Source organism: Symphalangus syndactylus, chromosome 11, assembly GCF_028878055.3.
Source record: "Symphalangus syndactylus isolate Jambi chromosome 11, NHGRI_mSymSyn1-v2.1_pri, whole genome shotgun sequence".
In the NCBI taxonomy this organism is placed as follows: Eukaryota; Metazoa; Chordata; class Mammalia; order Primates; family Hylobatidae; genus Symphalangus; species Symphalangus syndactylus.
Genome location: NC_072433.2, coordinates 71119395 through 71134949, shown reverse-complemented (window position 1 = coordinate 71134949; position 15555 = coordinate 71119395). Strand labels below are relative to the sequence as shown.

The 15555-nt window shown below is 34.1% G+C and overlaps 1 protein-coding gene across 5 annotated transcripts in view; it reads right to left on the bottom strand.

Annotated features, from left to right (window-relative positions):
* Positions 1 to 4407: 4407 nt before the first annotated feature.
* VCAN (versican) overlaps positions 4408 to 15555 on the bottom strand; it is a 109711-nt gene continuing 98563 nt past the window's right edge. For all 5 annotated transcript variants that reach the window (XM_055298137.2, XM_055298138.2, XM_055298139.2 and 2 more), the window contains 3 exons: positions 13279 to 13423; positions 5699 to 5881; positions 4408 to 5553 (listed from right to left, as the gene is read on the bottom strand). In XM_055298137.2, the coding sequence (XP_055154112.1) occupies positions 5426 to 5553; positions 5699 to 5881; positions 13279 to 13423 (456 nt within the window). In that variant the 3' untranslated portion in view covers positions 4408 to 5425. The remainder of the gene's footprint in view (positions 5554 to 5698; positions 5882 to 13278; positions 13424 to 15555) is intronic.

Here is a 15555-nt window from a genome sequence, read left to right as displayed (position 1 = left end):
AAAGTAATCACCACCAGACTGGTAGAACACATGCTCACAAATATGGACAGATGATGTACTAAAAATCAGAAAGCACTTTAAGGACTCTGTATCTTAAAGCAGCTTTCTCCAAACCAGGGGAAAACTTAGTGTACTCCTAGGGTAGTACGCCTACTGTGTGAGTGCCCTAAGACTTTCCAAGGGATACATAAAAGGGAAGCCATTTCCAGAACTTTAATTTCCACCTAGATGCTTTTCTAAAACTCATCCGCCTAGGGAGGTGTCTGTGGTGGAGGCTGCTGCTTCTGCTTTTGCATCCCCCTTTATGCCAGTTCTCATACACTTTAGAATGCGTGAGAATCACCGGAGTGCCTGCAAAAAACCATACTGCTGTCCCCACTCCCATAATCTCTCATTCAGTAGGGTAAGGTCTGAGGATTTGCATTTTTCACGAGTTCCTGAGTGAAACTAATGCTGTTGTTCCAAGGAACAAACTTTGAGGACCAATACTTCAGATAATTGCTCCTTTTCTACTTTACTTAAAAAAAAAAAACACTACATGAAACATATCTCTTATTCATTCTGAGTCTTAGGATACATTGCCATGGAATGCAAGAATTAGAACAAATGAAAGACAATTCACACTGAATAATTCTGATACTAGTGTGGCAAATCCTTTTTCAAACCAAGTGTTAATTTAAAAAAAAAAAAATTAAGGAAGACTTGACATGTCAGCTGAGAAGTAATTTGAAAATAACTTTTGATAGATCACTGTGATTTTTGGCATATAACTAAGAAATTGCTTTAAAAATTGAGTAGCAGTGCACAACAAAACTATCATTTTCATCTACTTATGTAAACAGATTTTCTTGGTATTTAAATCTGTCAAACAAAATGAGAGTGAAATGTGCTAAGCCATGCCACATTCTAGTTTTAAGGAATATTTCCCTACGGAAATGTGAATTGGGAAAAACAGCCCTAATCATCTCATTAAGACATATTTCCAACAAAATTTTACAATTTGTATAATCTTTCAAATGTTACAATAGCTTTATATTGTTTTGATCAATTGTATATTAGTAAACTACAAAAATTACTTGGTCAAGGAAAATTTTAGTTTATAGGATTATGTTCACAAGGAAAAAAAAATTTAAACTTTAAAGTACAAATTTTGATGTACTTCAGTTTGATGGCTTAATCAATAGAAGACTTCTAAGCATATAACTATATAATTTTTGATGACATTCCATAGAGGAACTTAAATTTAAAAATTAGTCCAAAGAAAATAAAAATATAAAATTTTTGACTGTTAATAAAGACTATTCTTAAAAGAATGATGTAGGTCAAACCACTATGATATTTAGATTCCACCGTATATATCCTGAAAGTGATGTTATATGCTTATTTTAGAATGGCAATATTTAAAATAGGTCAAAAATCACATCCTCTATAGTTGTTTAACTTTATGATGAAAAAAGTTTTGTTGACAACTTAAAATGTGAGAGGTACATAGTTTTTAAAATTTTAAAATAAATACTATCAAAAATAATTTAAGACTTACTGCCTAAGGCAGTAAACTTTTAATCTTCAACAGGGATCATTTGATGGACTCAGACAGAACTCTGAATTAAATTCCAATTAAAACCCAGGCTTTGCTTATTTTGTAAACACCTCAACAAAACCATTCTTGTTCTATTTTGGCATTTGCTCTTTCTTGTCCAGCTGGGATCTAAACATACAGAAATGAGTAATAATGGGAAAAGATTATACAATCTTGAATGACTCACTCAAGGACCTTTACAAATGTTCTGTTTAGACTTGTTTCAGAAAAGAATCATTTGGATGAATTCTGATTTGTTTAGAGCAAATGCAAGTTGCAATACAGCAAAAAGAAAGATGCACCAATATCAGTGCTAACATATCACTGCCAACCTTTTTTTTTTTCAGAAACAATTTCACTGCATTTCTAATATTAAGAAACATAAAAGGAAACACTTTACAAATGTTGTATTCATCACTGAGTCTTTAGCCACTTGATAATAACATCTTTTTCCCTTATCTAGAATATATTTTCTCTCATAGATCTTTTTCATGGGAAATGGTCATGCACAAGTCATGCACAAAATTAACCCTGAACTTTTTTACAACTACTTTATTTTTTTCTGTTTATTTGCAAACTCCATGAGTTTATTGTACGTGATATATGATTTCCGGGCAAATAGCTTGTGGCTAATTCAGTTCCTACTCTTGGTACTTCATTGAAAATTTACTTAAGATCAGCAAAGGTCTACTTACTATCACATTAAAATGATGCACCTCTCCCTATACAACCTCTCTTACCTCTTTAGTAATACAGCTACCCTGGAAGATCACCTCTTCTTAAATAGCCCCCAATGCAGGGGCACATTCTTCCCTCTGATATGCCACTTAACCTTTAAAAATGGACAAAGAACCACTTCTTGCTGACTTTGACTACTGTAAGTCTTTTTTAAGGTCTCACTCTGTCCCAGTATTCTGTACATCCTACAGATTCTGTTATTTGTACCTAGATCCACCAATAATCTAAGAAGGCTACATATGCACAATTAATATAAATTCTTATATATTCCCTTGGATCATATTTAAATTCTATGTAAAAGATGTGACAGAGTGCACACTAAAAGGACAAGCTCAGAAAGGAAAATAATCTCTTCTCTTCCACACTTATTCATGCCAATCTCCCTGTATATTTTTGACATTTCTAGAAAGAACCTTAAAATAATTTTCAGCTCACCTTTGACCTTTATATCTTTGCTATAACTTCGGAGCATAAAATGTATTGGTTCTTCCAGATTATCAATAAAGATACTGAATAGAATGGGTTCTGTGATAATTTCCATGGGATGCAGCCAGTATAAAATCTTTATGTGGGCAGAAACCTGTCTACCGCATTCACTGGTGAATCTTCAGAGCCTATTACGGTGACTGGCACACATTAAATCCTTAAATAATGAATGAATGAAAACTGAAGGAATGGATGGATATCTGAATGGGTGATAACTTTATATTTTTGACAGCTTCTGATAATTATTTACATATGATTTCCTCACCAGTAAATTAACCTCTTAAATGCATAACAATCAGGGATATAATATTTTACATTTTTCTTGGAAATGCTGTGTGGGCTGTAGGGATTACCTGCTTCTGCTACACACTAACTGCATGACTTTGGACAAATAACGAGCCCTCTATGCCTGATCCCTCATCAGTCAGTAATGATGACCCCTGTTTCATAAGCTTGTTATGATATGTTACATGTAAAATACTTGCCTTGGTTCATAGGAAGATTTCTGTGATGTGAGCTATCACTTTTCCCATTGCATATTTTCCGTATTTGAAATTAATACGTAGTAGTCAGATGAAAACATTATCAGAATTATTATCACAACTTTTATGGGTATATATAATCATTTCTTTGCTTGCCACAAAATCATTTCATCCAGGTTAGAAGCTTGCACTCCATGATGGAACCAGAATGTAAAAATGTGGGTGCACATTAGGATTTAAAGTTGTAAATAACCAGACCAGTCACAGTGTAGTAAAAGAAGGATTTTAGGTTTCTTTGGTGAAACAAAAGCAGGTATAAAAAGTTACAAAGATTTTAGATTTTCATTCACAAAAAAAGTCATTCACATTTTACACTATACACGTTATGATATAAATACAGGAAAGTATTATGTGCATTGTAAAGAGAAAGGAAAAATAGAAACCTACTAGATCAACACAGTGTTGTTCTGTGCTCTAAAATACCTAAAGGTGGATTACATTTAATGCAACAACCAAGGGAACCTGCTTAAACATACTGTGTATTATTGTAGCTAGAGTCATTCCTTCTAAGCCAAAGGAGGTTTTATAAAAAAGAATCAATATTGGGCCAATCCCTTTGTGCCCTTTTCCTCTTTTTCTATGTGCATTTTATTTTTTGTCTACTCTTCTTCAAGTTGCTCTACACTGAAATTAGGGAAAGAGTCTTACTTTCCATTACAGGTTTTTCTTTAAACATTAAATTAAGTGGATAAGGATTCAAAGTCATCTTCAGCAGTCACTTTATTCAAATAATGGGGAGAAAACAGAGTGGGAAGAGATGGGGAGAAATGTCAACACATACACTCCACCTAACAGAAAGAAATGCCCACACTATTTCTATATATTCGCTCATTTGTTAGAATGGGCAAACACCATTTGCTAAAAGCTATATACTTTTCCACTCTTTTCATCATAAACACTTGATGCATTCTATCCGTCACATTATTTAATCAGGGACAAAGTACCTATATTATATGATTCCAAATTGTGTGAGGAAAGTAAAAGGCTAACACTGAAAAATAACTAGCATACTATGTTCATTTTCAGGTCTTAGGGAAAATAACATCCAATAAATTAAATCAGTATGGCTTACTTCATTTATTTATGTATGCTTCACAGCTGCAGCATTCATACATGAACATTCAAAACTTTATAAAAGATTAAAATGGTTATATATACAAAATTTCTTTTTTTCTTTTCTTTTTTTTTTTTTTTTTTGCATGTGTTTTAACAATCCCCCACCCTCCAGAGCCCTAGGTCTATATCCGTATGAAATGGGTTGATCGGTAACTTTATGAGTTAGTGTTATGAAAGCCATTAAAAAGTAGACCTGGTTGAGTTAATTATTAGCACTTTGACCCCTAAAAAATGCTCCTGGTTACAGAAAAGTCCTCCATTCAGGCCTTTCTTGTAAGTGAAGAAAAAGGAATGCAGCAAAGAAGAGTTCCACATTGGCGTCCCTAGTTCCATCAGGATCCCATTCGCAGCCTTTAGCATCATGTAGAAGCAAACTGCACCTATGGCTGAGATGGGTGCAATGACCTACAAGATTTTGTGTTTTCTAGCTGTCCAGGAAAAGCCATCTTCAGTCTTGCTGACAGTCAAAGAGCAAGTGAAACCATTTCCAGCCTAAACTACATAAAAGCAGCCGAACCAATGATTAAAGACCTCTAAGGCTCCATAATCATCATTAAATATGCCCAAACTTATTGTGACTTTTTATTTTATATACAGGATTAAAATCAACATTAAATCATCTTATTTACATGGCCATCGGTGCTGAAATTGAGCATTTTAAATAGTACAGTAGGCTGGTATACATTAGGAAATGGACTGCACTGGAGGCAAATAGAAAACTAAAGAAATTAGATAGGCTGGAAATGCTTACTTTCTGCTCTCATTTTCTTTCATTTTGTCTGCTGTCTTTTTGAATGCCAATACTTTCATTTAAAATGTTTTGGGAGCACGGCAACCCAAAATGACTGAACGGTGGTCCAAAAATCCAAACCAACTGATAATTACTTCTCGAGGTGATAGGAAAGGCACAGGAAGTTAGGACTTTGGCTGAAATGATGAAAACACATGTTCGCCATTTTAGGGATCAGCGCCTCGACTCCTGCCACCTCCGGCTCCAACGATGATCATGTTTGGATGTATTTATTGAATTGTCCTTTGCTGATGAGGAATTTTTAAAGTATTTCATAGAATAAGTCCTTTGGTATGCAGATGCTACATGGAAGGAAAGAAAGAAAAAAAGAAAACACAACAATATTACTTGCTCCATACCCTAAACTGTCGATACCACAGCCGTAAAATGAAGGTGTCTAGTAGTTGTTATAGCACGGTAGTCCATTCTTTCTAAAGGACCACTTACGGTTCATGCAGGTAATTTTAGGTATAGCCCATCTTCCATTTCCTAGGCACCGGATAGTTGGAAGATGACGTTGAATGAAACCATCTTTGCAGTGGTATCTAATCAGGGAGTTGATTTCATAACGAGGTTTCATCTTTCCAAAGGTCTTGGCATTTTCTACAACAGGGGGCTGGCCGCAAGCAACTAAAGGAAAGCAAATTGGGTTATTTCCAAATAATCTGAGTATTTCAACTAATATGAGTCTCTTATTTTTCTCTCTCTCTTTACGGTTCTAAAGTAAGCAACTTTATCAAAGGCAATCTTTTAGAATTAAGAATATGAAATTTTTCAAAAAAAATGTAATGTTGAGGCTCTGGGCCTACTCTGAATCCCATATTATGCCATCTTGAAATTTGTTTTATTAAAACAACCATAGGACTAAATGGTCATACATTCATCTACCCCTCTGGAAGGGCCACTATTCTGACAAAATTTCCAAATTAAAAAGCATACTGTCTTCATCACCGTCCCTAAGTTTTTATTTGTTAATTACCTTCACTTGGGACAATAATGAATTTAACTATTACTATTACCTCCTTATAAAAACTTACAATCTACAGGCCGGGCACGGTGGCTCACGCCTGTAATCCCAGCACTTTGGGAGGCCAACGGGGGTGGGTCACGAGATCAAGAGATTAAGACCATCCCGGCCAACATGGTGAAACCCTGTTTCTACTAAAAATACAAAAAATTAGCTGGGCATGGTGGTAGGCACCTGTAGTCCCAGCTACTCAGGAGGCTGAGGCAGGAGAATAACTTGAACCTGGGAGGCGGAGGTTGCAGTGAGCCGAGATTGCACCACTGCACTCCAGCCTGGAAACAGAGCAAGACTCTGTCTCAAAAACAAAACAAAACAAAACAAAACAAACAAACAAACAAACAAACAAAAAAACTTACAATCTACAATAACATCATAGTTTTGAAATATGGACAAAGACTCCTAAATACAAATATCTTTTGGTTCCACTTATGTTTATTTGCTCTTTTTTGTCTTCTGTATTGAGACAAGAAAAACAGACCATAATATTCATGCCTGAGTGTCATAAATACCTTAATGAATATAAATTTAAACTCTTGAGACAGGCAAATGAGGGTAACGCTTGGAATTCTTAACCATCATTTTAAATTTACAATGAAAAATTCTGTAATTTTGAATTTTAAAAAAATTTAAAAGCTTGGAAAATTGATTTAATTGAATTTGTGTTAACATAGTTTTATTCAACATTAGCACACTTATTTTAAACGATATGCTTTAAAAAAAAATCAACTTTGATTAAATTATTGTATTTTCCTATATATGTTTAATACAAATGTAACTTAAATATAATTTTCCCTAAGTGGAAATTTCTATTGTTTAAGAATTCTTACACCACAGGCCCACAAAAGCATGCCACATTCTCTCATGAATTATTGCAAATATTCAGTGGGAAAATAATTACCAGAAACCTTGGTACCAAATATTTGAATGTCAACATCCTAATATTAAAAGTTTATAATTATTAAATTTATTTACATATTCAGAAGACTGTTTACAACCATATTCTTTTGCAATGACAAATTTTGGTTTAATTTAAATGTTTGGTTCTTCTAATTTACTTCTGCTTGACCACAATCTGGATACCTGCACACTTTTTTTTTTTAACTTTTAAGTTCAGGGACAAATGTGCAGGCTTGTTATATAGCTAAACTCATGTCACGGGTTTGTTTTACAGATTATTTTGTCACCCAGGTACTAAGCCTAATACCCAACAGTTATTTTTCTAATCTTCTCCCTCCTCCCATCCTCCACCCTCAAGTAGGCCCCAGTGTCTGTTGTTCCCCTCTTTGTGTTCTTATGTTCTCATTGTTTAGCTCTCACTTATAAGTGAAAACATGCAGTATTTGATTTTCTGTTCCTGTGTTAGTTTGCTAAGGATGATGACCTCCAGCTCCATCTATGTTCCTGCAAGGGACAGGATCTCATTCCTTTTTATGGCTGCATCGTATTCCATGGTGCACACTTCTTTTATTGTAGTATGGAAAGCCTATACTAGGGTCCAGATAATAGCAAGTATCAGATGGAGTAAGACCAAAGTGATAGAGAAGGTTAAAAATGATCAATTCAATAATTCAATATACTTGATTTGGTGCTGTGCTAACAAATTTGAAGTCATTTTTATAATTTTGAGGAAATAATTGTATAGATTTCTTCTAAAACTAAATATGAAGACTTATTAAAAAGCTATAATATTCAGTGAGTGTGGTATTGGCCAGGACAGGAAAATAGACCAGAAATAGATTTACACACATGCTTGATATTTGAAAGAGGCAACATGGCAGAGCAGAGGGAAAGTGTAGTCTTTTCATTTGAACACTTGTGTATTCATACAGAAAAAAATAAACTTGGTTCTGTACTTCAGAGAATACATTAAAAATCAATTCTAGATAGTTGAAATATATAAATACAAAAGGCAAAACTATAAAACATTTAGAAACTATAGAATAGCTTTATGACTTCAGGATAGTGTCAACCAAAATTAAGGCTGTTGAGGCAGAAATAATTTGATAAAGGCTTATTGGAAGCCAAATGCCAGGATCCACCTGGGAAGACACACCACAAATTTGGGCATATTCCAGAATCTGCTACAGGTTGCAAGGCTTTTATGGGGAAGTTCAGAAGGGAGGGCAACTCCTCAGACCCGAGTTGTGATTTTCATTGGAGGGTACAATACAGAGCTTATAATCATTGGCTACGGATTACAGAATACAAGCTAAAATGCTCTATGTGCAAAACACTCAGTAAAACTTCATGATTCAGAAACAAATCAGTGTTTTTCCAGTGTCAGTAGGCTACATATTAATCAGTATGTCAACAGTTTAAGGAATTCATGATAAGATTGGAGGAACTCACGATAAAATTGTTTACTCAGGGACAGGATGTAAGCCAGGAATCATAAGACCTCCCCCAGGCAGATTAATTTGGAAGCCTGCCAATGTGACCTGTAGGTTATCAGTAGGTAAAGATTTCTTAAAACACAAAAAAGATTAGATCATAAAGGAAAAAAAATAAATAAAATTAAGAATTCTGTTCATCAGAAAATATTATAAGGTAAGGGTGAAGTCAAGCGACAAACTGGGAGAAGACATTTGCAACATATAAAATTGTCAAGGGATTAGTAACCAGAATATAAAAAGAACTCCTACAAATTAGTATGTATAAGATTATAAGCAAACAATTTTCAAAAATAACCAAAAGATATGAACAGAAACTTTACAAAAGCAGAGCTTCAAGTGACTGATAAATATATGAAAAGATATTCAGAGAGACGTATCAAAAAATGTGAATTAAGTCACAAGAGATTACATTTTATACCCACCAGACTGGCAAAAATTTCAAAGTCCAATAGTGCCAAATGTTGGAGAAGATGTAGAGCAACAGGATCTATCACAGATTGTTGGTGGGAGTGAAAATTGGTACCACCACTTTGGAAAAAAATTTGGCTTTTAAAAGTAGATTTTATGGTACATATATCCTATGACTCAGCAACTTCACTCCTGGAAATATACCCTACAGAAACTCACAAAAGTTGACCAAGAACAAGTTCAAGAATGCTCATAGAAACATTGTTTATAAAAGCAAAAACACTGAATATGACTCAAGTGTCCACTGACAGGAGAATTGATAAGTAAAATGTTGTATAGTTATGCAAGAAATGCAATACAGAAACAAAAACAAAGAACATGCCACTACATGCATCAACATGAATAAATCTCACAAACATAATGCCGAACAAAAAAAAGAGCAAAGCACAGAATATATACAGTATGATTCCACTTATTTAAAGCTCAAAAATGTACAAAACTAAATAATTTATTGTTTAGTGAAACAAGTGTATATCATAATAGAAAAGGGAAAAGCAAGGGAATTAAGTCATTATCTCTGGTGGGAGTTGAGAAGTAAATAGGATTGAGAGGAACTCACAGGATACTCCACAGATATATGGGTAGTATGCATTGAGGTGTTCTTTTAAAAAGTATGCCTTTTGTATATATTATAATTCTTTACAAGTATTTAATAGTTAATTAAAAGGAGAACTACTTAGGTCTGTAGGTTTAAAATATCTAAAAAGAGAAAAGGATATCTTTTTTAAAAGCCTATAAACATTTAAAAACTTCCCCAGAGTTATGATTAGTAAAGAATTGACTGCACAAATATAAAAGTCAGCGAGTAGGGGAGATAAAATGCAAAAATAGGTTTTTTTTCCTTCTTCTTCTTTAATGAGGTAGAACCAGTATTTTATAAAACTTGTTATCCATTGTGAAATGTAAACAATCATGGTGTTTTTGTGAATCTTTTTTGGTATAGGGCAGTGGTTCTTAACATGGGACAGTTTGCCTCTTCTGGAGACATATGGCAATGTCTAGAGACATGTTTGCTTTTTACAATGCAGAGGGGATGTAAAGGTGCTACTGTCACGTAGTATACAAAGGGCAGGGATTATGCTAAACATGCTTTAATGCACAGGATAGCCTCTCAAAATAAAGAATTATCTGACCAAAAATGTCAATAGCTCTGCTGTTGAGAAACCCTGCTACAGGAAAAAATAAAACAGGAAACGTAAGAATGTTTAAATCACAAAATGAAAAGTATGACTCCAGGGACCACTGGAGACATAAGAGGGCAAACATGACATTTGGATAGAGACGAATAATTTAGTAAAGTTTTCTACACTGGAAAAACAAAAATAGAAAATACTTGATTCGCTATTTTTACAAATCTCATTGCAGAGGTGCTGAAGTGAGGGACATGGTCAGGAACGTTTCTCATGTAGAAAAGGTATTGAGAATACATTCTACCTTGGGTGAGAAAATAGCAGACTAACGTACTCATTGCTAACAGCTGACTTTCATATGCGACTGGGGCTTGATGTATGTTAGTGTTCTCTTTCTTCTAATAGAATTTCTCATTATTGGGGTTCAAATCTTTCCTAAAATATTTATAGAGTGTGGTTTTTAGTTTTATTATTTTTGTATTCAAAGACAAATAAATCAAATAGGTTTATATTTTACATTTGTACTTTGTACTCTTATTTGAGATGGGCAAAAGTCTGGGTCTAGGGATTAAATATTCATGTGATAACACCATTATTAATTGCAAATAGGTTAAAATATTTTACAGAATTTCTATTTGTTTAGGGAAAAAGTCTGTACAGCGTGCTTTAGAAATTGGCCAATGATAAACACACCTTTTAAAAAATTAGCTTTTAAAATATTTTCTGTTTAATGTTAACTAAACAATTCTCATAAAATTTATATTACACATGTTCTTATTTTATTATATCTTGTAAATATTCAACAATAGATATAAGGATGGCATTTGTGATCCATAGTTTATAAGCATAAAATAAACTTCTAAGGGAATGATTAAAAAACTCAAATGCCTACAGAGACCAGGCAGTTGGCAAAAACCGGTGCCAATTATAATCCCAAAAGACACAATCTCCAAAGTCATAATCCCAAATTTTGAAATTCCTAAAGACCAAAATCCCTAGAGGTTAAAATCCCTAACATCTAAAGTCCCCAAAATCATAATTCTGAAATATTAAAATCCCAAATGTTGAAATCCTGAAAGCCAAATTCTAGGGAAGGGATTAGTGCATTTTTGGTTGTATGCAGGATAGTTATGTCAGGAGAAATTATTATATTACCTTGTTATTGTCTTTATTTGGAGATTTAAATACGGTTTAACAAGATGCATATGGGTGCCAAGTTGCAAGGGGTAGACTTGTAGACTTAATTTTAGGTGTCAACATGACTGGATTAAGGAATACCTAGAAACCTAATAGAGCATTATTTGGGGCATGTCTCAGAGTGTTTCCAGAGAAGATTAATGTGTCAGCGTGAGTGGATGAGGTGGGGAAGATCTGCCCTCATTGTTGATGGGCACCATCCAATCAGCCAGGGGCCCAGAGAGAACAGATACAGAAGGCAAGCTGGTCTTTCTCTGAGAGCTGGGACAGACTTCTGCCACCACGGACATCGAACTCCAGGCTCACTAGCCTTTGGATTCCAGGACTTACACACCAGAGGCCCTCCAGGTCTTCAGGCTTTCGGTCTCAGACTGAGAGTTACACTACTGGCTTCAGCTTCCTTGGTTCTCAATATAAAAATATTGAAACTTCCTCAATAAATGAAGAGATGTTCTTTTATACATCTCCATTTATGAAAGATAAGATTTCTCAAGATCTCGGCTCTTTGAGTGACTGAATATGCGGTGGTAACCCATCTCAGTTTTTCATCAATCTTGTGAAAAGATTTATGTTGTTCATCATGATATTTCAGATGACCACTGTTATAAAGCTTGTGCACACAATTACAACCAGAGTGATGTGCGTTCATATATTTTGGTTTTTCCCCAACTGCCATTAGTATACCTGAGTGCTTATGCTTGAAAATATATATATGTTTTTATTGTCTATTTATTTTATTGTCTAAAGTGGCTTATGAAGCACGCTGTCATGTTTTTATATGTTTCTCCAATAAATCATCATTTTAAAATGTAAATAAATGTCTTTAAAATTTGTTTTTTTCCAGAATTCTATTTTCGGGATTTTAATCCTTTAGGATTTCAACATTTAGGATTATGGCATTTGGGATTGTGTCTTTCAGGATTGGGGCACAGACTCACATAAAACAAAGGAAGGACTCGATGAGGACTGCAATAAATGGAGATTGCAGCCCCAACCAAGGGAGGGCAGTGGTTCTCAGCTCTAGTACTTCAAACCACCGACAAATCTGAATATGGGCCACATGGTACCAGGTCTTCTTATTTCTTAAAAAAGCTAAAAATCTAGATTTAAAAAATATAGCCTAATTTTTAACTGTTGACAACTATTTTATTTTGTAATGTTCTCATCAAAATAAAAAAAGGAGTCAGTCAGGAGCGGTGGCTCACGCCTGTAATCCCAGCACTTTGGGAGGCCGAGGCTGACAGATTACAAGGTCAAGAGATTGAGACCATCCTGGCTAACACGGTGAAACCCCACCTCTACTAAAAATACAAAAATTAGCTGGGTGTGGTGGTGCGTGCCTGTAGTCCCAGGTACTTGGGAGGCTAAGGCAGGCGAATTGCTTGAACCCGGGGTCGGAGGTTGCAGTGAGCCAAGATCACACCACTGTACTCCAGCCTGGCGACAGAGCAGGACTCTGTCTGAAAAAACAATAATAATAATAATAATAAATAAATAAATAAATAAATAAAAATAAAAAGGTCTATTGGCCTTTGGACTGGCAGTTGTTCTTCTTAAAGATATTACCAGGCAGCATTCCTACATTAATGCCACATTGTTATCTTAAGGACTTGAAATCTAAGGTGAGAACACTGTTGAAAACAAACTTTTCAATTGTTTTGGAAGAGTGAAATATTCCAGAGCAACGAGAGATGACACACATGGACATATCCAGTTTGTGTCTCAAACAATGAATTTGAGACACAAATTCCTGAATTATCTTTATAATTGAAACGAAGATTAAGTACACATTATTAATGGGGTAATCACTACCTGTTCCTTTCTTGCACGTATAGGTGAGATGGTAATTGCAGGGAACATCATTCCACTGGCCGTTCTCATGCCAAATGATTACAACACAGTCTTCCCCAGCAGAAAAGAAGCTGTCTGGCTGGTTGGGTCTCCAATTCTCATATTGCTGTAAAAATGGAGGGAGAAGGTAACTACTTGCTAGTCAAAAAGTAACATCAACGACGGTATTGTATCACAATCTAATTGGAATAGACTCAACAATTTCTGTTGCTTCATATAGCTGAAATTACTTTGGTGGTAAAGAGAAAGACTGTTAAACTGTGAGTAGAAAATATATGTGTCTCAAAGTCTTCATTCAACAAATGTCTACTATTTGGCAATGAGATATCATTGACAAATTTTGGACTAGTTATTCTAGATTTCTAAATATATCAACAACCCTCAATTTAGGAATTTCATCATATTACTAATTCAATAAAATTAATGGAAGTAGAACTAGAGAAAAAAAAATCTCATCACTCTAATCATTGTTTTCTTCTACCTCTTATGTGCACACATAAATTTATATAATTGTGATGATACTTCAATCGAATTTTCAGCCTGTCTTGTCTTATCTTTACTACTATAAAGTACCTTTGTCTCATTTATTGTAATTGCTTTTCACCCAAATTCATCTACTTGATTAAAAAAGTTGAGATAGTTGCAATATTTATTTTTTGTATTTATCTGACATACCTATGCTAATCATTTTATATACAACCTTTCAGAGCTAGTTTGTTTTAGACGTGATTCTTATTTACACCATACAGTTGAATTGTGCTTTATGATTTAATATGAAATGTTTTCTTTTTAGTAGAAACATTAATGACATTTATGCATATTGATATAAAAAGATACACCTTCAAAAGTATATCTTCCTACAGATTTTTTTTTGTGTGTAATGTACATTGAAAAGGACTTTATGGGTTTGACATTTCTCTGCTGGTTACCTTTATATATACATGTATATATATATATCCTACTCTGAGCAATAATATACAATTGGAAATATCTTTTGCCTTCCATTATATGTGTCATTTATTTAGCATCTATAATAGATGAAGTCCTCTTCTAGGTACTTGATATGCATTGTCTCTTACAACAGTGCAGCATAATAGGGAATTATTTGGACCTTAGAGACGTTATGCACCCAGAACTCTCTGGTTTAGGTTCATTTCTTTGTTACTTAAAATATTGCCTTCCTGGCAACAATAATTATATAAAAAACATAGTTGCTGTGCCTATTCAAGAATAACAAACTTTGACAAGATGAAAATAATATTGGCCTATAAATAAGAGACCAGTTTCCTAGTCTTGGGTCCTCTTAACTAGAATGTGGTATGAGACAAGTTTGTTTGTTCAGCGCCTTTCTGGGTCAATTTGAGCATCACTTTCCCACCATGCTTTGGCTACTCTCATGCTTTATCATGTCTAGCATGACCACATTAGTGGTGACAAACTTCCAAAATATGCTAGAAATACAGATTTAGATTTATGTGACAATGGCTAATATGACTGTCTTTTCTGGGCCTACAGATCTGTTAGTCTTTCCTTGAATTAAGTTTAAAATACGTTTATGGTTTGAGACAATGAGTTAAGTGAATTTATTTGGCAAAGGGAAAGAGAATAAAGTGTACATAAGATTTAAGGCAATTGTTTTCAATTCAGAGCATCAGTGAATGCAAAAATTAAAAAAAAAAAAAGGGAAGGTCCAATTACTCTACTACCTACTTACTCCCAACAGTACCATCACTATTTTTATGTCTTTTAAAATATATGTCTGATCCATTTTACTGTATTTACCAAAGTACTATACTTAGCTATCTGCAGTGTTTTCAATACCAAATGTTTCTTTTGTGTTTTTTATCTTTAATACTTGGCACAATAAAAGCCTCAAAAGGTATCCTCCTACCTATGAAACTGGATTTGTATACCAATAAACTCTAGTTTAAAAACAAAAACAGTATAATTAATATACTAGAGGATGTCTGTAATTTTTCTTCTCAGAAAAAGTGGTTTTCAAAACTTTTAAATATGGTAAGAAAGAAAAAATTTAGATCTTTCATAAAATAATTTGTGAAAAGACGTAAAGTTTGAAAACCTACTTTTCTTTCAGTCTTTTAGCTTTACTTTAAAGTCCTCCTCAATCCTGCCAAAATTAAGATATGAGACAAGAGATCACTGCTATGTAAAAAAAGAGTGTTCGAAGAGTGATAAACTTGCAAAAAACCAAGAGACCCTTAAGGAAGTTGTTTTTTT